The sequence below is a fragment of the Mixophyes fleayi genome, chromosome 3, assembly GCF_038048845.1.
Source record: "Mixophyes fleayi isolate aMixFle1 chromosome 3, aMixFle1.hap1, whole genome shotgun sequence".
NCBI lineage: Eukaryota > Metazoa > Chordata > Amphibia > Anura > Limnodynastidae > Mixophyes > Mixophyes fleayi.
Window position 1 is genome coordinate 253,765,971 of NC_134404.1, and position 21,381 is coordinate 253,787,351.

At 44.5% G+C, this 21,381-nt stretch overlaps 1 protein-coding gene across 1 annotated transcript in view; it reads right to left on the bottom strand.

The window, feature by feature from the left end:
* LYST (lysosomal trafficking regulator) overlaps nt 1–21,381 on the bottom strand; it is a 461,445-nt gene that overhangs the window by 396,478 nt on the left and 43,586 nt on the right. The window contains exons 6-7 of the mRNA XM_075200948.1: nt 19,652–20,594; nt 5,019–5,180 (exon numbers count right to left, since the gene is read on the bottom strand). Of these exons, the coding sequence (XP_075057049.1) occupies nt 5,019–5,180; nt 19,652–20,594 (1,105 nt within the window). The remainder of the gene's footprint in view (nt 1–5,018; nt 5,181–19,651; nt 20,595–21,381) is intronic.

Here is a 21,381-nt window from a genome sequence, read left to right on the forward strand (position 1 = left end):
CATTCTGCTGATGTGTGCCTTAATAGCCCGAGTGTAGCCGGTGATACCCAAATTTAGGATACCACTTTGGAATTAGAAGAGGATGAGGGGGAGATTTGTGTAGGCGACGAGGGCGCTAATGAGGATGTTGATGAGGATGAGGTTGTTTGTGTAAGTCCTGCACCAGTGGCAGCAGTTCTGGCACGTGACAAGAAAAAGGCCATTGTCATGCCTGGGCATAAAACAAAAAAATCCACTTCTTATGTGTGGAATTATTTTTACCCAAATCCAGACAACAATTGTATAGCCATTTGTAGTGTATGTCAAGCCACAGTCAGTCGAGGGAGGGACCTTAACCATCTTGGAACCTCGTCTATGTTACGCCATTTAACGAGAGTTCATGGCAAAGTGTTGGGAAAAGCTGAAAGTTCTTCCCAAAAGAATACAAGCACTCCCTCATCAGCTAAGACCCTCCGCTCACCGACATACCGACGGCTACAAAATACACCCACCACACCATCCTCATCAATATCCTCAGTAGCGCTCGGAGTTAGCCCGGCATCCCACTTAAGGCTGGATGACTCCGGCACTATTATTGATTCCTCTGAAGAAAGCGTTAGTCCTGCTGCTGCTGTTGCTGCTGCTGGGGGTGAATCGTCATCCCAGAGGCAGGTTAATAAAATGAGCAGTCCTACATTTCAGCAATTAACTGTGAAACAATCATTTGCGAGGGGAAGCAAATATGACAGCAGTCACCCAGTCGCCAAGCGAATCACAGACGCCATGGCTGCAATGTTAGTGTTAGATCTGCGTCCAATCTCCACAATAAACGCAGCTGGTTTTTCACAGTTAATTGAGGTTTTGTGTCTGCGTTACAGAATTCCATCGCAACACCATTTCTCCCGTAAAGCTATTCCACAACTATACCAAAAAGTGTGTAAAAATGTAGAGATTGCGCTGAAAAATGCCATTCTGCCCACTGTTCACTTAACCACAGATATGTGGACAAGTGGAAGTGGCCAAACCAAAGACTATATGACTGTGACAGCCCACTGGGTTGGTCATTCACCTTCACCAGCAGGAACAGCAGCAGCATGTACACCACTACGTAACATTTGTCACAGGCAGGCAACTCTTTGTATCACCGGCTTCACTAACAGGCATACGGCTGACAATTTGTTACGCAAACTGAGAGATGTGATTGATGCATGGCTTATACCACTCGGACTCTCCCCAGGGTATGTAATTTCAGATAACGCCAACAATATAGTGCGAGCATTACAGCTGGGTGATTTCCAACATATTCCCTGTTTTGCTCACACCATCAACTTGGTGGTGCAGAGCTTCCTACGAAATAACCGTGATGTGCAGGAGATGCTTTCGGTGGCCCGTAAAAATTTCAGGCCATTTCATGCATTCAGCCACAGCATGTAGGAGATTACAGCAGCTCCAAGAGCAGTTTAACTTGCCCTGCCACCAACTTAAGCAAGAGATGGTAACTCGGTGGAATTCCACCCTGTACATGCTTCAGAGGATAGAGGAACAGCGCAAAGTCATCCAAGCATATTGCACAAGCCATGACATTGGGAAAGGAGGGGGGATGTATTTCACTCTTGCACAGTGGGGAATCCTTTCAGTGCTGTGCAAGGTGCTGAAACCATTTGGAGTTGTGACGTGTGAGGTGAGTGCAGACTCTGCTAGTTTGAGCCAAGTCATTCCTTTAATTAGACTATTGGAAAAGCAGCTTGAGAAAATGAAGGAGGAGCTGAAAGCAAGCAATTCAGCAAAGTATGTTGGCCTTGTCGATCAAGAATGATCGAGTTATTAAGATCTTGAACTCGGATCAGTACGTTTTGGCCACTGTGCTTGATCCAAGGTTTAAAACCTACATTGAGTCTTTACTTGTAAATGAGCGAGCTGTGAACTTTTGCAAGGAGCTATTGCTCAGCAAGTTGGCCGCTGAACTGGGCCTCGGCTTGACGACGTGTCCTCCTTCACTTTCTCAAGCTGCTGCTCGTAAAAAATTAAATTTCCAAAAAAGAAGCAGGGAAGACACAGGGGGCAGACCAGAACAATTTAACATCTGGGCTGGTTTGAAGGATTTTTCAAAAAAATGTGTCACTTTGCCCATAACTCCATCCAATACGAGTATAAACATGCAAAGGATGGTGGAGGATTACTTTCAAGAGGTAGTTGATATGGAAATGTCAGACAGTCCCTTTCCTTACTGGGAAGAAAAGCAGGCCATTTGGAAACCCATGTACAAACTTGCTTTGCAATACCTAAGCTGCCCACCCTCCAGTGTGTACTCTGAACGAGTGTTCAGCACAGCAGGGAACTTAGTCAGTGATCGCCATAGAAGGTTACTTCCCAAAAATGTGGAGAAAATGATGTTTATAAAAATGAACTACATCTTCCACGAGGAAGGCCTTCACCATCCAAGACATCCAAGCACTGACTGTTCTCTAATGGCGGATTCAAGCGGCGATGAATTGATAGTCTGTGATGATGACGTACACACTGATGAGGGTGAGGATTAAGCTGAAGATGATGCCGATAACATCTTTTTAAAACTTTCTATGTAAGTGTAGGGTGCAATCTACCCCCAAAGAGGAAATGGACTTGTGGCATTTCCATATCACATACCATCTTGAAAGGCTGCTGTTAGGGCAATTTATCCTTAAGGGTAGGGTGTCATAGACAGAGTGACCCTAAACTGGCTTTGTCCATTTTTCATAATATTGTACAGTCTATAATGCCTGCATTTTTGGGTATTTTATACAAGTGGAGGGGGGCCTAGAGAGACAGAAACCAAACTGGCTTTCTCCATGTCAATTAATATTGTACAGTCTATAATGGCTGAATTTTTTGGTATTTTATACAAGTGGAGGGGGGCCTTGAGAGACAGAAACCAAACTGGCTTTTTCCATTTCTTTACATATTTAACTATAAGTGTAGGGTGTAATATACATTCAAAGACGATGGCTGCATTGGCAATATGCATAGATGGAGAGGGAGAAAATCTGTTTTATGTGTAGAATAAATAAAGGCCTACCAACGAAGAATTAAACTGTTTTTTTGGATGATTTATTACCTCAACAATTAGATTACTTGTCTCTAAAACAGTTGGAGCACTAAATTGGGTTAATTTAGGCCCAAAAACATGGATTTTCCAAAAAAATAGCAAAACAAAACCAAACAAAACCAAAACCAAAACCAAAACCAAAACACGCAATGGCGGTTTTGCAAAACCAAAACCAAAACACGACGGTAATCCAGATCCAAAACCAAAACACGGGGGTCAGTGACCATCTCTAGTTAGAAGGTTAATCTGCTGTAAATGAAAGCTTCTGTCAATTCATCTTGATATATCAAGTTGCAAAATGTACTGTACTTGGGGCAACATTTCTCAATCTTATCTACCTCTTTCAGACAGCGAGTCATGAACATGCTCTCACAAGAACGCTTAGGCTCCCTGCTAGAGGCAGGCTGGGCTGGGGGCAGGGGGGTATTTGCTTACCAGGCTGAACCCATACTGGGCTACCGTGGGCTGGGTCACTGGGCCACCTGCATTTTATTTCCTTTAAAATAGGCTGATGAGCTGAATCTTGCCCCCCGGGCTAAAATTTACCAGCCCTTCCCTGCTCTCTGCTAATATCATTCTCTGAGATGGCACATTCATCTCTGCAGGATTCAAACCACTGAACTCTGAATTACAGCAGCTCAATTTACAAACTGCTGCAACTTGTTCATTGCATCTATATAACTTGCATCTGAGACTCACTATCAGTCTCCTGTTGGTGATCAAGTATTAAGACCTAAGGCTAGTTACCACAAGCCTTTACAAACAGCACCATAAAACGAGCAAAGTGTGATGTCAAACTACAAGTGTATTTATAGCAGTGTGCACAACTGATGCATGCATCTGTCAAGACACTCTACTTTTTTTTCTTTCTGTATCCCTCAAGATTTTCTCAAATTTACAAAAACTCAAAATATTAATTAAAAAAAAAATAATTAAAATGAATGACTGCAAAACCTTGTTAGCCACCAGTAAACAGTGAATTTAGAAGAGTTCCGTTTCCACTCAATATTGCTTGATACATTATATTGCATATAAACATGTGTGATATTTTAGGGCTTCTAATGTGCTGGGTATGGGAGTCTTAGGTGCACAATTTACACTCTTATGCCTTATTATTTGTTACCGTTACCACTTAAGTCCCTTTATTTATCCTAGGTGCCTTCAATTGCAGCAAACAAAAAGGTAAGAAGAGGAAATTATGGACAAGGGACATGGGAGTTAAAGGATCATGGAGGGTAACGACAAAAGGGGGAAAAAACGAAGATTATTTTCTAAAAAAAAACAAAAAACATTTAATAAATTGTATAAGCCACCACTTTTTAAGGATCACTAAATGTGACATAAAATAAGTTATGTTTTAACTAATAAAAAAATACACAAATTGTGACACATTTGCAAAACTTTCAGGATCTTATGGTTTCATATGAAGGTCAGAAAAATGTGAACTTAACTAGGAGCCTCTAAAGGCAGATTATAAAAAACAATAACAATAACACACCATACATTGTAGTATAGTCATGGTATACAAAACCCTTTCATTTACAAGTGTCAACTTGTAAGATGCCTTTCATTATTGATCAACTTGTTAGTATTGAAAGCATAAAAAAAGAAAACAAAAAAACAAAACATTTCTATTACAGCATTTGGGGGTAAATGTAACTGCGAGTTTTTGGCAGGTTTTAAAAGTGAAGATGTTGGCTATAGCAACCAGATTCTAGCTATCATTTTGTATAATGTACTAAGTAAAGGAAAACTAGAATCTGATTTTCCGCCAGAAACTTGCAGCTTGATAAATTTACCCCCTAATCTAGCTCACTTCCCCCTCTAGTTATTTATTTAGTACATTCTACAAAATAAAATTGGTTGCGATAAGCAACATCTCCACTTTGAAGCCCATCAGAAACTCACAGCTTGATAAATTTACCCTTTGTTGTCTAAACTACTGAAGCCTTACCTTTTCTTTTTGATCCTCAAAATGATCAGACATAAAAGAAATATTTGACACAGCAATACGGAGAAGGCAATCAAAAATATGTGGGGCAAGGTTTGTTTGAAGTATTCTTGATTTTGCAAGAAGCTCCTGAATTTCAAGCAATAGGTGTTGAATGGATAAACTCTAGAAGGAAAAAAAGGTTTGCTATAATTATAGCATTAAGTATTTTCAGTTTGTTTAAATACCAATTGCCCAGTAGTACAAAAAACTAAGGGTCTTACGTTTAGATCAGCACACAGGTTTAATTCAAAGTTCTTTTAGAAAATCTTGTCTGGATAGGGGCACTGGAATGTGTAGTGTATGTTTGTACTATCTTTAAGAAATATCTACTGTTCACATTTTGAAGGACACCCAATGGAACTGAATTGTTATATAGGGACCAATTAAATTTCCCATTTTCGCTTGTGATAATTCTTTTTACACGGAAATGCAATATATTTTGCAGCATCATGCCATTATATTCTTCATATTTCTCACTACTGCAAGCAAAAACATACATACCTTTAATGTAGAGTTCTGAGTACTATGTATGTATCATGAAATAAAAGAAAGGACCTATGTCATTTCCCCAAAGAATATGGGGGCACAAAAAGTATTTTGCAGGATATTTTAATTTGTATGTAAATATGTATGTGAAGTATTGCTGGAATCTGTTCTACACATTTTGGGTGGCAAAAAAAGATTCAGGAACAGTATAATAATATACATTTTATTTCCCAAAAATATAACAATTATGCTCACTACAAACTCCCACCACCACTACTACCATGGTGTATAAGTAACGCCTGCTGCCTGCTATGAAGACTCAACCCTTTCCTTTTTGTGCATTACTTAGTGGATTCATCAAGTATTGCTGCAGCAGTAGAAGTAAACGTTTTTCGTGCCCAACTTTCCTGCTTACCAAACTTTGGACATGAAAACTTTTCCATAGTCTACAGTTACATATCAGCTCTGTAGGGTGTAAGGCAGGGCCGGACTGGCCATTGGGCACTTCTGGCAAATGCCAGAAGGGCCGATGGCTAGTTGGGCCGATCCAGTGGGGCAGGATGTTCGTCCGAGCAGCGCAGCTCACTGCGCGCTGCTCGGCGGACAGTGTCAATGTGAAGTGCGGCCATGTGATTTTGATCACATGGGACGGCACCTGTCACGTGGTGCGCATCCCATGTGATTACTGGCCGCACTTCACATTGACACTGCCCGCCAAGCAGCGAGGTGACAAGGTAAGTGTGTCTCTGACTGGGGGGGGGGGGGGGGGGGGGGGCTGGCTGTCACTGTCACTATGTCCTGACTGGGGGGGGGGCTGGCTGTCACTGTGTCTGACTGGGGGGGGCTGGCTGTCACTGTCACTATGTCTGACCGGGGGAAGGCTGGCTGTCACTGTCACTGTGTCTGACTAGGGGGGGGGGGCTGACTGTCACTGTGTCTGACTGGGGGGGGCTGACTGTCACTGTGTCTGTGTCTGACTAGGGGGGGCTGGCTGTCACTGTGTGACTGGGGGAGGGGCTGACTGTCACTGTGTCTGACTGGGGGGGGCTGGCTGTCACTGTGTCTGACTGGGGGGGCTGGCTGTCACTGTGTCTGACTGGTGGGGGGGCTGACTGTCACACTGTCTGACTGGGGGGGGCTGGCTGTCACTGTGTCTGACTGGGGGGGGGCTGGCTGTCACTGTGTCTGACTGGGGGGGGGCTGACTGTCAATGTGTCTGACAGGTGGGGGGGCTGACTGTCACCCTGTCTGACTGGAGGGGGGCTGGCTGTCACTATGTCTGACTGGGGGGGGGGCTGGCTGTCACTGTCACTATGTCTGACTGGAGGGGGGCTGGCTGTCACTATGTCTGACTGGGGGGGGCTGGCTGTCACTGTCACTATGTCTGACTGGGGGGGGGGGCTGGCTGTCACTGTCACTGTGTCTGACTGGGGGGGCTGGCTGTCACTGTGTCTGACTGGGGGGGGCTGGCTGTCACTGTGTCTGACTGGGGGGGCTGGCTGTCACTGTGTCTGACTGGGGGGGGGCTGGCTGTCACTGTGTCTGTGTCTGACTAGGGGGGGCTGGCTGTCACTGTGTCTGACTGGGGGGGGGCTGACTGTCACTGTGTCTGACTGGGGGGGCTGGCTGTCACTTTGTCTGACTGGTGGGGGGGCTGACTGTCACACTGTCTGACTGGGGGGGGCTGGCTGTCACTGTGTCTGACTGGGGGGGGCTGGCTGTCACTGTCACTGTGTCTGACTGGGGGGGGCTGGCTGTCACTGTCACTGTGTCTGATTGGGGGGGCAGACTGTCACTGTCACTGTGTCTGACAGGGGGGGGCTGGCTGTCACTGTCACTGTGTCTGACAGGGAGGGGGCTGGCTGTCACTGTCACTATGTCTGACTTGGGGGGGGGCTGGCTGTCACTGTCACTGTGTCTGACTGGGGGGGCTGGCTGGCGCTGTAACTGTGTCTTACTGGGGGGGCTGGCTGTCACTGTGTCTGACTGGGGGGGGCCTGACTGTTACTGTGTCTGACTGGGGGGGCCTGACTGTCACTGTGTCTGACTGGCTGTCACTGTCACTGTGTCTGACTAGGGGGGGCTGGCTGTCGCTGTCACTGTCACTGTGTCTGATTGGGGGGGCAGACTGTCACTGTCACTGTGTCTGACAGGGGGGGGGGGCTGGCTGTCACTGTCACTGTGTCTGACAGGGAGGGGGCTGGCTGTCACTGTCACTATGTCTGACTTGGGGGGGGGGCTGGCTGTCACTGTGTCTGACTGGGGGGGCTGGCTGGCGCTGTAACTGTGTCTTACTGGGGGGGCTGGCTGTCACTGTGTCTGACTGGGGGGGGCCTGACTGTTACTGTGTCTGACTAGGGGGGGCTGGCTGTCGCTGTCGCTGTCGCTGTCACTGTGTCTGACTGGGGGGGGCTGGCTGTCACTGTGTCTGACTGGGGGGGGCTGACTGTCACTGTGTCTCACTGGGGGGGAGGGAAGCTGGCCGTCACTGCGTCTCACTGGTGGGGGGCCATGTATATATTAGTGTGTGTGTGTGTGAGTGTGTGAGTGTGGGGCCATGTATATATTAGTGTGTGTGTGTGTGGGGGGGGGGGCCATGCAGGGCCCTCTTAAGAACCTCTTGGGCCCCCGGGCACAGCAGTGCACCGGGGCCCCTATATATACAAATATAAAAAAATAATGATTATATTTATGGGCCCTGCAGCCCTCCGGAGGCAGGAAAAAAAAGAAAACCCTGAAAAAAAAAAAGAAGAAAATACTTACCGTGCTGTCAGCTGGCGATCCGGCTCCCTCCTTTGTCTCCTCCTCCGTCGGGCTGGCAGTGCATGTCGGGCGTGACGTCATCACGCCCGCCCGACATCCATTGCAGAGCGCGACGGAGGAGGAGACCGGGGAGGGACCTGGATCGCCAGCTGACAGCACGGTAAGTATTTTCTTCTTTTTTTTTAGGGTTTTCTTTTTTCCTGCCTCCGGAGGGCCCCCCTGGGCTGCAGGGCCCCCGGGCACCTGCCCAGCGTGCCCAATGGGAAAGACGGCCCATGTATATATAAGTGTGTGTGTGTGGGGCCATGTATATATTAGTGCGTGTGTGGGTGGCCATGTATATATTAGTGTGTGTGTGGCCATGTATATATTAGTGTGTGTGTGGGGGCATGTATATATTAGTGTGTTTGTGCGCGCAGTATTTTAATAGAATATGTGAGGAAAGGTGGTGGTTTAGGGCTATCACTTGAATATGGTGCTGATTTTGGGGTGGAGGGCTATTTATTAAATGTGAATATGAATTATTTATTGCTGTCGTTGGTTGTGGAAAATGGCTATATTTATTAAACTTTAATGCTATTTAATTTATTGCTTGGACTGTCTGCAGGGAGGGAAATATGTTTTGAGTAAATGGGTATATTGTTAATTTAATGTTGGGGCTGGTTGAAGGGAAATAGGTATACTTATTAAATGTGAATATTATTATTGTGGGGACTGGAGGGAGGCCTAATTATAAAACGTGAGTTGGAGTTTTCTAAATCTCATGTACCCCATTTTTTTCAGAATTGGGCATCCAATATTCCAGGATAAAGACAAGAAAGAACTGAGCTAAAGAAACCAGCTGCTACAAGTGGTGAAAGTGACCAAGACAGGTAGGAGAGAGCAGGACAGTCTGCCAACTGTCCTGAATCTGGTGGGGCAGTCCTGAATTTGGGTGACTGTCTCACTTATACCGCTTTCATACTGCCGCCCCGGCAATATCCCAGGTTTTTCAAGCCGGGTTTTTGCCGGGGCTCGGAGCGTCCCAGCTCAGAAACACCATTCATACTGCACCTCGGACCCGGGAATTTCCCGGGTTGACACCATTCATACTGCACAAGTCTGTGCCCTGGCAATTTGTGGGAGTCATCACCAGAGCAGTTTTCATTGGCTGAAAAATAGTGATGTCATTGAAAGGTGACTGGTTTTTTGACGCATAAAGATGATGCAAAAGTGGGTGGTGATTGTTTACCACATTACTTTTCATCACACACTTTTTCAGTGAAATAAAAGCAATTTTCTCCAACAAACTCCAATTCTGCTTCAGCTTGATCTGCACTCCACCATCCACCATTTCTCCTAAACTCCTTCTCGAAACTTCCACGGGCTCCCACCGATGACATCATCCTCCAGAGACAGGCAGACAGCCAATCAGCTTGTTTTCTGTGCAACCCGGTTTGAAAAACCGACCCGACCCGGGAATTACCCCTCGATAAATCCCGGGTTGAAGACCCGGGTTTTTAGACCCGGGATTTTTGACTTGTACCATTCATACTGCACCAAGATCCGGGTCGTTTGAGCTCGCCCCGGCAAAAACCCGGGATTTTGGAGCAGTATGAATGGGGTATAAGTCAGGATTTGGTTTGACTGCAAGGACAGTTGGGAGGTATGTCCCGCTTCACACTGTACTGCTTGTGAATGCAAAGCTGTGTGCTTCTAACAGTAGTGCACACAGTATTGCCTGTGTATTTTTCTAAAATGATAACCATGTTACATAATAGGGGCCCTGCTGTCTTAAATACCACGGGCCCCCTGAGCCTTAATGCAGCATGTTAGGGGAAGGGAACTGATAGCTGCTCTCAGTTCCCGGACAGGACACAGCCTGCAGAGGAAGCCGAGAAGCTCTAAGTATCACAAGATTTGGTAATCTCGTGAGACAAAGAGCTTCGCTGCTCACTCTACAGGAAGTTCCCACCCTTATGGATGTCAGCAGCACCAGAAGCATCCCCAGTGGGCTGGGAGGGCGTGATAAATGTAATGTTTTATTATAATATATGTATCAATGCCACATGTTGGCCACACCCACAACACAATGTGGTCAGGCCCTTTTCGGCGCCCCCGCTGCGCGGCGGCACATGGTTTCTTTTATGCTGGTACTGAGGTGGGCCTGTGTACTTTAAATGCCAGGGCTGATTTTTAGTCCCAGTCCGGCCCTGGTGTAAGGTGTATATTTATTGATTGAGTGCAAGTTCTAGGTAATATGAGGAATTTACAATGTTTTTATTTGCTCTTTCTCCAAATATTGCCATATAAAAAGGTTTCAGTAATTATATGCACCTTTAAGATGACAACCTGTTTGCACATCCAGGAGCAGATTCATATTTTCTTTAACTGGAAAGACCTTGAAGATTCGCAAGATGTTGAAATAGGCTACCAAATTTTCACCAATAATCGGTCTAAACCGGATATATAATAACAGATGAACACCTAATCTAATAGTATATTATATAGTAGATATTATATTTATTTCAGCTTGGATCTACTAGTACATGGGGGACATTGGACTATGGGGTATTAAGCCTTCTTCAGGACAGGGGCACTTTAAATAACTCTAACAATTAAATGCTCCTCCCTCTTATACCTACCCATCCTACAGGGAAGTTATTTTACTAACCAAGCCCCACAGGACAGAACCAGAACCAAACAATAAATGAGAGAAACAATTTCATCCCTGAAACAAGGACAGTGATCCCACTGACAAAGACTGTATAGTTTAAATTAAAAATGAACAAAAAAAGCAAAACAATAATATGAAAAAAGAAGGAAGGACATACGTTGTGAGCGCAGATAGCAGATCTATTGATTTATTAAATGCATTTGGCTGAAGAGTTTTAAATCTATTAATCCAGTAAAATGTCTCTGCCTGTCTAGGAAGCAATCTTATTAATACAAGCTAGCCTAATTGATTTAGGCTTGTTTTTATGATGATTATCTATTTACCTAAATACACAAATAAAATAATTCCACAATATTCAACCTATGTTTTATTCTCACGTTTACACGGCCTACATGTTATATTTAGTATAATGCTTACGTAAAATACATAATTTGAACAGATCTGAATTTAAGCAAGCATTTACGGGAACGCCGCTTGACAATGAGATTTTATACTTACGTTAAATCCTTTCTAGCCCATGGGGACACTGGACCATGGGGTATAGAGGACATAGGCACTTTAAATAATTCTAGCAATTAAACGCTCCACTCTCTTACACCTCCCCCATCCTAAAGGAAGTCCGTTATTTTACTACCAAACCCCCCAGAAACAAACAATAATCCCTTAAAAAGAAACATTTAAATTTGGTCAACTTCTTGCTAGGATAACTAGAGCTTAAGTGGGCGGACGCTCAGTCTCCCCCATGAACTAAGAGGAAAGGATTTAATGCAAGTATAAAATCTAATTTTCTCTATCATCCAATGTGGGACACTGGACCATGGGGACATAGCTATTCCCTTCAGGTGGGTACGCTCACAAAGTTGTAGTGCGCAGCACCCTATACCCAAACCTAACATCCTTAGACTTGTAAAGGTACGGACAGAGCCCCACGTGGCTGCCCGACCAAACTGCTCAGTCGAAGCCCCATGCTGCACCGTCTATAAGACGCTCGCTCACCAATTACACCATTAAAGCCAGCTGTGCCAATTTCTGCCATGACCAGCTTCGCCAGTCTGGAACCAAAACTGCACCTGGACTCCATCCTGTTTTACTCCTTTAGGGTGCGGGAAGCATCACCATTAGAGGGAAGGAACTAGTAATAATTCTAGAAGCCTAATGCAAAAGAGCTATTTGTATATCCCTGATCATGACGTATGCCACTATGGTAGCATTGTCTAATTGAATCTGCATGGGATTTCCCCATGACAGAAGGTAACCCTAAACTAGAGCGTTTAGCATCGCTCTTAATTTACTTCACTTTACTTCACTTACCGGAACCTTTGCAAGGACAGACAGTGAAAGGAGACAGACCCTCAGCACTAGGGGAAAGCATCTGTTGTCCCAACTGTCCAATCTTACATAGCCAGGGGACAGGCCCTGTTAATGCTGCCATCTAAACCTACCGATGAGCAGCGTCCATCTGAGAGCCAACAGCCTCCCTGTTAGTCCGATTATGCCCATCTGAACATGAGTGCTGAGTGTCCCGAGGATCATTCTGCTAAATGAATCCATTTGAAACCTTAAAACAAACCGCTTTTGGGAAGATTACCCTTCCCACTCCCAGGGCCACCTTAACAATTTTATGGGCCCCCGGGCAATGCAGTGTACCGGGCCCCTAAAAAAAAAAATATATATATATAGTGTGTGTGTGTGTGTGTGTAAAAAAAATATATATGTATGTAAAAAAAAAACGTGATTATATATATATATAATCACTTTTTTTACATATATATATATATATATAGGGGCCCCCTTAACTTACCTTAAGTCCGATCCTCTTCTTTTTTCCGCGCCGCTGAGTCTCTTCTGCCCTCTTCGGTGCTGTGGTTGCAGTGAATGCTGGGCGTGACATTACGCCCAGCATTCACTGCGAGCACAGCATGGAAGAGGGGAAGAGGGGACCAGGGAGGGAGCCGGATCACCGCTGATGTGACCGCAAGGTAAGTATTTAAAAAAAATAGGATTCGGACGGGCCCCCCTTGCCTGCAGGGCCCCTGGGCACCTGCCCATCGTGCCTAATGGAAGAGACGGCCCTGCCCACTCTACTTTTCTAACACTGGAAGAAAATCTGACCCGCTGTAAATAATGTGGGATTGGCTACCCACATGGCAATGAAAGCTGGTACCCAGGGAGACAGGTAGTGAGAAGGTAGGAAATTATACCCTCACACAGGAATCTGAAGTAGAACTGAACCACTGATCCCTATAAATAAGCAGACAAGCACAAACAACTGCCTCAGTGTGTGGGCAGAATGTCCATCATGCAGCCTGTTATACTGAGGGGACCTGGCTGATGGCATCTTAGTGGAACACGCCTGTTGTCCTCCATGAGGAGCCGGGAACTGCCGAAGCGATTCCTGACCCGTGTGCCTTTACCACTACACGAAAAGGCCTGAAACCAAGAGTCCTGTGCTCTTGGCAGATATACCATTAGAAACTTTTTCACCTGTCGCCTGGCTAATAATCTTATCCAAGTCAACCCCAAATAGAGATCACTGTAAAAGACAAGGACTCCAGAGTCTTTTTGACTCTGGATCTGCCTCCCAAGCATTAAGCCAATTGGCTCGGCAAGCTGAGACCATCAAGATAAAATTCTGGCCATCGGTTTGACCAGCATCCATGGCTGTGTTCCCAGATATACCATCGTTCTCCCCAGAAAATTTTGCCAGCTGGGTGACACTAAGAAGTAGCCAGGTGGGGGCAGTTTAATACTTTGCAACAATACTGAAAAATTTTGAAGGTAACTGCCCTCACCTGCCAGGACTAGTCAGACTGGTGGTCAGTGGTCTAACACACACTGCTCGCTGTAGCGCTCACATAGTGCCTGTTCTAATAGGAGAACCAATGGTTTATTCTATTATAACAGGACTCTCTTACGCTCCAAGAGCTGAGTGGCAAGTAAAAACAGCCGGGTGGAGCACCCAGGAAATAGGTGCTGGGGAGAACACTGTATACGTATTCCTTCCAAAAATGTACCGACACGGTCGCCATTACAGACCTATGCCACCCAGACTGCAAGTCTGCAAAGAGTTGCTCTGGCCACTTTTCTGCGGTATAGTTGAACCAATGTGAAGCTAAAAATGGGTCTAAGTAAAGCCACCAGCCACTAACAGTTTTAAGAATGGTCTCAACTTTCTGTCTGTACCATTCTTAAGTGCTGTGGTATTTGTGGATAAGAATAGATGTGGCAATAGACAATAGTGCTATAGAAGCAACCCCCTGGGTGGAATTTCCTTGCAACCTACTCTGGTAAGTGATAAATGGTCCGATATCTGCATATAACCTAAACCTATGTACTAGTTGGGTCCGCGACTCGCACAGCAATATTTTGCAGAGATTCAGGAAGGAAAGCAACTGCTTTTTCTTTCTTTCTTTTAAACAGTGTCCTGCAGAATCTGCTGACTACCCACTGTCCTACGTACCTGGGAACTGTCCACACTGAATCATCCACTCCATAACATATTGTAGAGTAAGCGTAAAAACAAGGAAGTTCGATTGCTCTACCTCACCCTTTTCTTCAGAAACCCACACTCTCCAGGACCAGACTAAGACAGGACTGACGATTCAGTGGAATTGATGGAAGGACAGGTCCCTTCTTCTGCAACCAGTGGACGTGAAGCGAGCTGCTGGGTAAAGGCAGAATTAGACTGCGCTACTGCCTTAGCCCAGGCTGGTTCCACCAAACCAGAGGTGACTCCAGCCAGCGCGTATGACAGCTGGCCTCTCTCCAAAGGCATCCCTTTCTGACTGTCCACTTGGTCACAGCCTGATATTTTACATAAGTAAAACAAGCCACAGATGAAGCCTCGCCATCCGAGACCTCCGTTTATTTAGCAGGACAGGCAAGGAAGATAAACTAAGGCAGATACAGAGTGCACAATATAGAAAAGGAGAACCAGATATTAACAGACAGCAATAAGCTCATCAGTAAATTGTGCAGAAATATACTACACCATCCCCAATGCAATCCCACTACAGCTAGAAGTAACTACCTGCTGCGGGAAACAGAGGAGAGTTGAACTGCAGTGTCTGATCTAGACTGATACTCAGTATACACCCAAAACCAGTCAGGGGAGAGAGCAAATTATGCTACCTGTACCTTCACCCGGAACCCAGTATGCAAAAACCTCTCTTTATCCAGCCTAAAAAGAAAAAGAAAAAAAGATAGACTACACAATATGGGAAAGTGAACCAGGTATCAAAAGACACAAATCAGGGGGGATTGTGAAAATGATGCTACCTGTACCTGCACCGCCCCGGGGGTCATGTAGTTCGAAACCTCTCTTTATCCAATCTGCTGAGAAAAAGATCAGGGAAAACCAGCAAATACATTGTACACAACATGAAACAGTGAAGCAGGTATCACTACACAAAACTCTGCAGAAATATACCAAACAAACCCAATTCAATCCCACTCTAGCTAGCAGTATTTACCTGCTGCTGTAGAGACAGAGGAGAGTAAATAAGTTAGGGGGAGTGTATAGCTCATGGGAGTGTCTGATCTTCAGTACACACCTGAAATCAGTCAGGGAGGGGAGTTCAATGATGCTACTTGGGCCTGCACCCCCCCTCCCCCAGGACTCTCTTTATCCCCATGATAAGGAAAAGAGCAGGTAAAGAGGCAGCAGTGTTTGCTATCAAACTTACTGGTTTAGACTGATCTTCAGAACACAGCTGAAATCAGTTGGGGAGGATGTGAATAACATGGTAGAGGGGTCTTTTATACACTTCCCCACGGAGTCCAGCACATCAACAGCCAGCGCCCTGGAGGACAGCCCCCCTGTGCTGCGACTGTTCCTAGTGCGGGCCTACCTTTGATGAGGTGGTTACACCTGACCCTGCTTTCCAAGTGGAGCCCTGGCTCTGCAGCGGCCTTGCTTAGCAGTATTCAGGCCCCATCAGACAGAAGCTGACCAAATTTTTAACATCCCCTTCCCGATGCTTGAAAGGAGGACTTACCTTGCCGACCTCCCAGTGGGGTCTGTTGTTGCTCTACCTACCAGATGGTGCGGAGGCAGGACCGGGCCACCCAGCTACATCCTGCGGCCCAAGAGGTGCAAGACCCAGGGAGACATCCCACGTTGTGTAGCAGGGTTGCGGCAGACTGTGTCTACATGACACATCTTTCCAGCTCCTGTTTGCAGATAGCCCTTCAAGACTGCTTGCCCTTAAAAATTCTAATAAAAATAAATAAATGAAACAGGCTGCTGAGGCAGCCAAGCAAAAAGAAAAAAAAACCCTGTCCTGAGGGCACTCTAAAAAACTGACTTCCTGCAGGATGGGGAGGTGCATTTAATTGTTAGAATAATTTAAAGTGCTCATTTCCTGAAGGAGACTATATACCCCATGGTCCAGTGTTCCCCATTGGATGATAGAGAAATATGGCATTTATAAGACTCACACTGCATTGAGGCACTGTGAAACATGGCATTTATAAGCCTCACACTGCATCGTGGCACTGTGAAACATGGCATTTATAAATTGAACGTAGCTTAGAGAGATTTTTTACGTGATTTTTTTACATCTGGTAAAGCCTCGTCATTTATGTTCAATGTAAAAGGTAAACCGTGGCACACCAGCGGTGGTAGCACAGAAATACCAGTCTCCTAAGACTAATTTATTTTTGGAAGCTGATAACAGTGCTGAATAAAAATAGCGAAACACTTTTCCCACCAGCATCTACAATTGTTACTCCACTACCTTTTTTATCACGTGTTCCTCATACCTCTTAGATTGTAAGCTCATTTGGGCAGGGCCATTTTTATCTTCCGTTTCATTTCACTGTATGCAACTTGTTTGTGTTAAGATCCCCTCAATACACAGTGCTGCATAATATGTCAGTGCTTTATAAATAAAAAGGTAAAAATAATTGAAGGTTTCCCTTCTGTTAATGCTGTATGTCAGTTTGAAAAAAAAAAAAAAAAAGTTTGTTTCAAGTATCTTACTTGGCTTGCTAGTTTGTTTGTTAATGAAGGACAGAGAAAAATCCCAGGTACTGAAACATTCCTCACCTATTACTATAGATATGCTGCAAGATCGTCCCCAAAATTTGCTGGGATGTTTTAAAGCAGAAGCATAATAATTTTGAATGACAGTCTTACTTATTTTTTGAAACTGTACAATGTCTCAGAGCAAATCTGGGCATGCACAGGGCCTGATCAACCAATAGGCTGATCAGGCTGCAGCCTGGACGCTGGGACCTGGGGAGCGCAGCGCTAGCAGCATCTTTTAACATTTTTTTTTTGTAACTACTATGTGCACCCGGAGCCGCCCCTCCCACCTCCTTGAGGCTATCAGTGATATGATGCACGGTCAACTGTAAGTGATATTATTATTAAGTGGAAGCGTTTAGGAACAACAACCACGAAGCAGAAGACCACGTAAAATCACAGAGTGGTGCCAACGACTGCTAAGTCGCCAAACCTCTGCTAGTTCCACAGCTGAAGAGTTCTGAACTTCCACTAGCATTAATGTAAGCACAAAAACTGTGCAGTGGGAGCCTAATGGAATAGGTTTCCATGGCCGAGCAGCTGCATGCAAGCCTCACATCACCAATGTCAAGCATCGGATGGAGTGGTGTAAAGCACACAGACACTGGACTGTGGAGCAGTGGCAACATGTTCTGTGAAGTGACAAATTACGCTTCTCTGTTTGGCAGTCAGATGGGTGAGTCTGGGTTTGGCGGATGCCAAATAAACGTTACCTGCCTGACTGAATTATGCCAACTGTGGAGTTTGGTGGAGGAGGGATAATGGTATGAGGCTGTTTTTCAGGGTATGGGCTAGGCCCCTTATCTCCAGTCAAGGGCAATCTTAATGCTTCAGCAGACCAAGTCATTTTGGACATTGCTATGCTTCCAACTTTGTGGAAAAAGTTTGGGGCAGGTCCTTTTCAATTTCAACATGACTGTACCCCAGTGCACAAAGCAAGGACTACAAAGACAAAGTTTGGCGAGTTCGGTGTGGAAGAACTTGACTGGCCCACACAGAGCCCTGACCTTAACCCTATCGAACACATTTAGGATGAACTGGAACGGAGATTGTGAGCCAGGCCTACTCGTCCAACATCAGTGCCAGACCTCAAGTGCTCTAGAGAATGAATGGGCACAAATTCATCATAATCTATATATTTATATAGCACCACTAATTCCGCAGTGCTGTACAGGGAACTCACATCAGTCCCTGCCCCATTGGAGCTTACAATCTAAATCCCCTAATATACACAGACAGAGAGAGACTAAGGGCAATTAAATAGCAGCCAATTAACCTACCAGTATGTTTTTGGAGTGTGGGAGGAAACCCGGAGCACCCGGAGGAAACCCACGTTAACACGGGCAGAACATACAAACTCCACACCGATAAGGTCATGGTCTTTTCGGTGTGGAACTCATGACCCCAGTGCTGTGAGGCAGAAGTGCTAACCACTAAGTCACTGTGCTGCCCAAATTCCCACAGAAACACTCCAACATCTTGTGGCAATCCTTCCAAGAAGATTGAAAGCAGTTATCTCTGCAAAAAGGGGCACCAACTCCATATTAAAGTATATGTATTTGAATACATAGTCATTACAGTCCCTGTTTGTGTAATGGTCAAGCATCCGAATACTTTTATCCATATACTGTATGTGTGATGAAGGGACATGCTAGGGCTGTCTATTCGAAAATTTGAAATTTTGCCTAGGGCGCGGAGAGACCTTGCACTGGCCCTGAGGGGCATAGCCGCATAGTATAATAAGGGGGACAGCAGAGTGTGCTGAAGGAGGGCAAAATGTGCTGCAATGGGACAGTGAACTGAGGGGCAGAGTGTGACTGAGGGGGGCAGAGTGTGATAAAGAGCACAGTGTAGTGAGAGGGCACTGTGATAAGGGGCACAGTGATTGGATGGTTGGGGGGAAGAGGGGCATGAATTGGCCACTGGAGGCTAAGACATTTATGCATACATCCTTTTCACTAATGTTATAAATTTGCAAGTGGAAGGTATGAGGGGGAGCTAAGGTGGATGATGAATTGGCTGTGGGATAGGTGACGAATTAACTTGGGAAGCATGTGACGAAATTGTCAGGGGCATCGTGATTTGGCAACTGGGGTGTGATGAAATGGCTGAAGACAGCTAAACAACAAAGCTACAAGAACAAGCAAGAAAGAACAGCAAGAACATGTAAGAGAACCTGTCTTAATTTGTTTGCTGGATAATACTCCCGAATTTTCCTTTAATGATTTGAGGAAGGGGGCGCTACGGGTGTTTTAGCCTTGGGTGGCCAGTACCCATAATCAGGCCCTGGGCATACATGTATCAAAAAACAGAACCCTAAAACAACCCCAAAAAATACAAACAACAAACCCTACTGAAAGGAGGTTGTTTACACATACAGTGCTCACTGACTAAGAAATCAGTGAGTATGTGCAGAATGGTATGTGGGATCGTAACTTTAAGTATTGGATGTACAACTTCGTGTGTGTGATGGGCACATTCAGGTTGCTGCCTACCACAAGTACTCATGTCACATTTGTTTTGTGTTTTTTTTACAAGGTCTTTACGGTTATATAATTGTTCAAAGAAATATGTTTTCTTATAGATGAAAAAGTCTAAATTGAAATATCCTGCATTTCATTAAATTTTTTTATTGAAAAACAAACAAAAAACACACGTTACCTGAGATGTTTCCAAATCTATTTTCAGTTGGCTGTTGCGTGCACTATGGAGACAAATAGCTAATAAGGCTTCAAACAATTTTACAGCCTCAAGTGACCACTCTTCAACATCATTTCTGAGGACAGGTAACAATCTTGAAGTGTCAGCTGTAGCACATGGAACTGCAAATTGAGGTTGATTACTTGAGTTAAATTCTTTATATAAAGAATCTTGACTTGCGGGTTCATTGTTACGTGATTCCATTCCAAAACTTTCTTCTACAACTTGATTTAATTTTTCAGATCGTGGTGTTGAATGAGTTACACTGCTAAAATCTTCAGAACAGCTAGAAAAGTCCTGGACTATCATAAGGACCAATCTGTAACACACATCAAAGCCACCAATTTTGTAAAATTGTTTCTGGAACATTGAACTTGACAGGTAAAGCCAATAACACATTGACCAAATGTCCACTGCTCTGTGTATTTGTACTGGGGATGGCAAGACCAAGCTTTCAACATTCAGCTTTGGTAAAATGTGCAGTGGTTCACTTGCAGTGCTGTCATAACCAGACGTATCCTCAGACTCATTGACAGATTCAAAGTCAGATTCTGCATCTTTGCTCACACTCAAAAATGCCAGACAGAGAAGTAGGTTTATCGTGTTCATTTTCTGATGGATATCCTCTCTTTTCTTTGGCCAGGCTTCTTTCAGATCGCTATAGAATTTACATAAGCTCTGAGAAACATTTAAGCATTGTTGGGGTTTTAAAAGATGAGCAGGGAATTCCAAAACAATTGGGTTTGTGTCACCGCAATCAATGTCTAAAAGAGATGTTTGTTGTCCTCCATAGCAAATAAGGGTCTCAAATATTTTTAAGCAGAAACACCTCAGAGGATCCAAATAATTAAGCTCCATAATTTGATTTAGTCCATTTGAATTAAAAAATATTTCTCGCATTACCCTGTTTTGTAGACAAAAAAAAACAAAAGAGGGGAAAAAAAAGACGAGGACAATGAATAGCAAGAAAAAAAATGGTAGCGTTTTCTTTTGCTTTTTATAGAATTAAGACATGAAAATTACAACATTACATATTCAGTAGGTTGGGGAAAATAGCTGAATACTAATCATACATACAAATGAAAGTAAAGCAAAATCCTGAATTCGACAGGCATATTGCTTTCTTTGTTGATACAAAGACTGTTGAACACAGTAATATCCAGAGTAGCATAAAAAAGCAACTGGGACACCGTCAACTTAACCAGGTAGAGCACTATTTAAGGGACTAAAGGGCAAAACCATCTATGTATTTTGGGGATGAACTTCAACAGGTGTGATTACAGAAATAATTCAGAATTAATGGAAGCATCTGGCATATATACAGAAAACAATAAATCACATTATTATCACAACATTAGGTTACAAAAAGAAGAATTTGGTACTTACGTATTCATCTGGGGGACACCATGGGGTTGTATGAGGGCGATCGGAGTTGGCACTTAAATAATTAACCAACTGAACTTCTGCCGACTACTCTCCTCTGCAACCCCTGATATCCTCAGTATAATACAAAAGCCCCAAGGAAGGGAGCAAACGAACAAACAAACAACATCCAGCAGAAGAGCAAAAGAGAGGGAACGCAATGCCCCAGATGAATCCAGAGAAAGAGATTTGACGTAAGTAGCAAAAACTTCTTTTCTCAGTCATCCAATCTGGGGGACACTACTACCATGGGGACTTTCTAAAGTAGC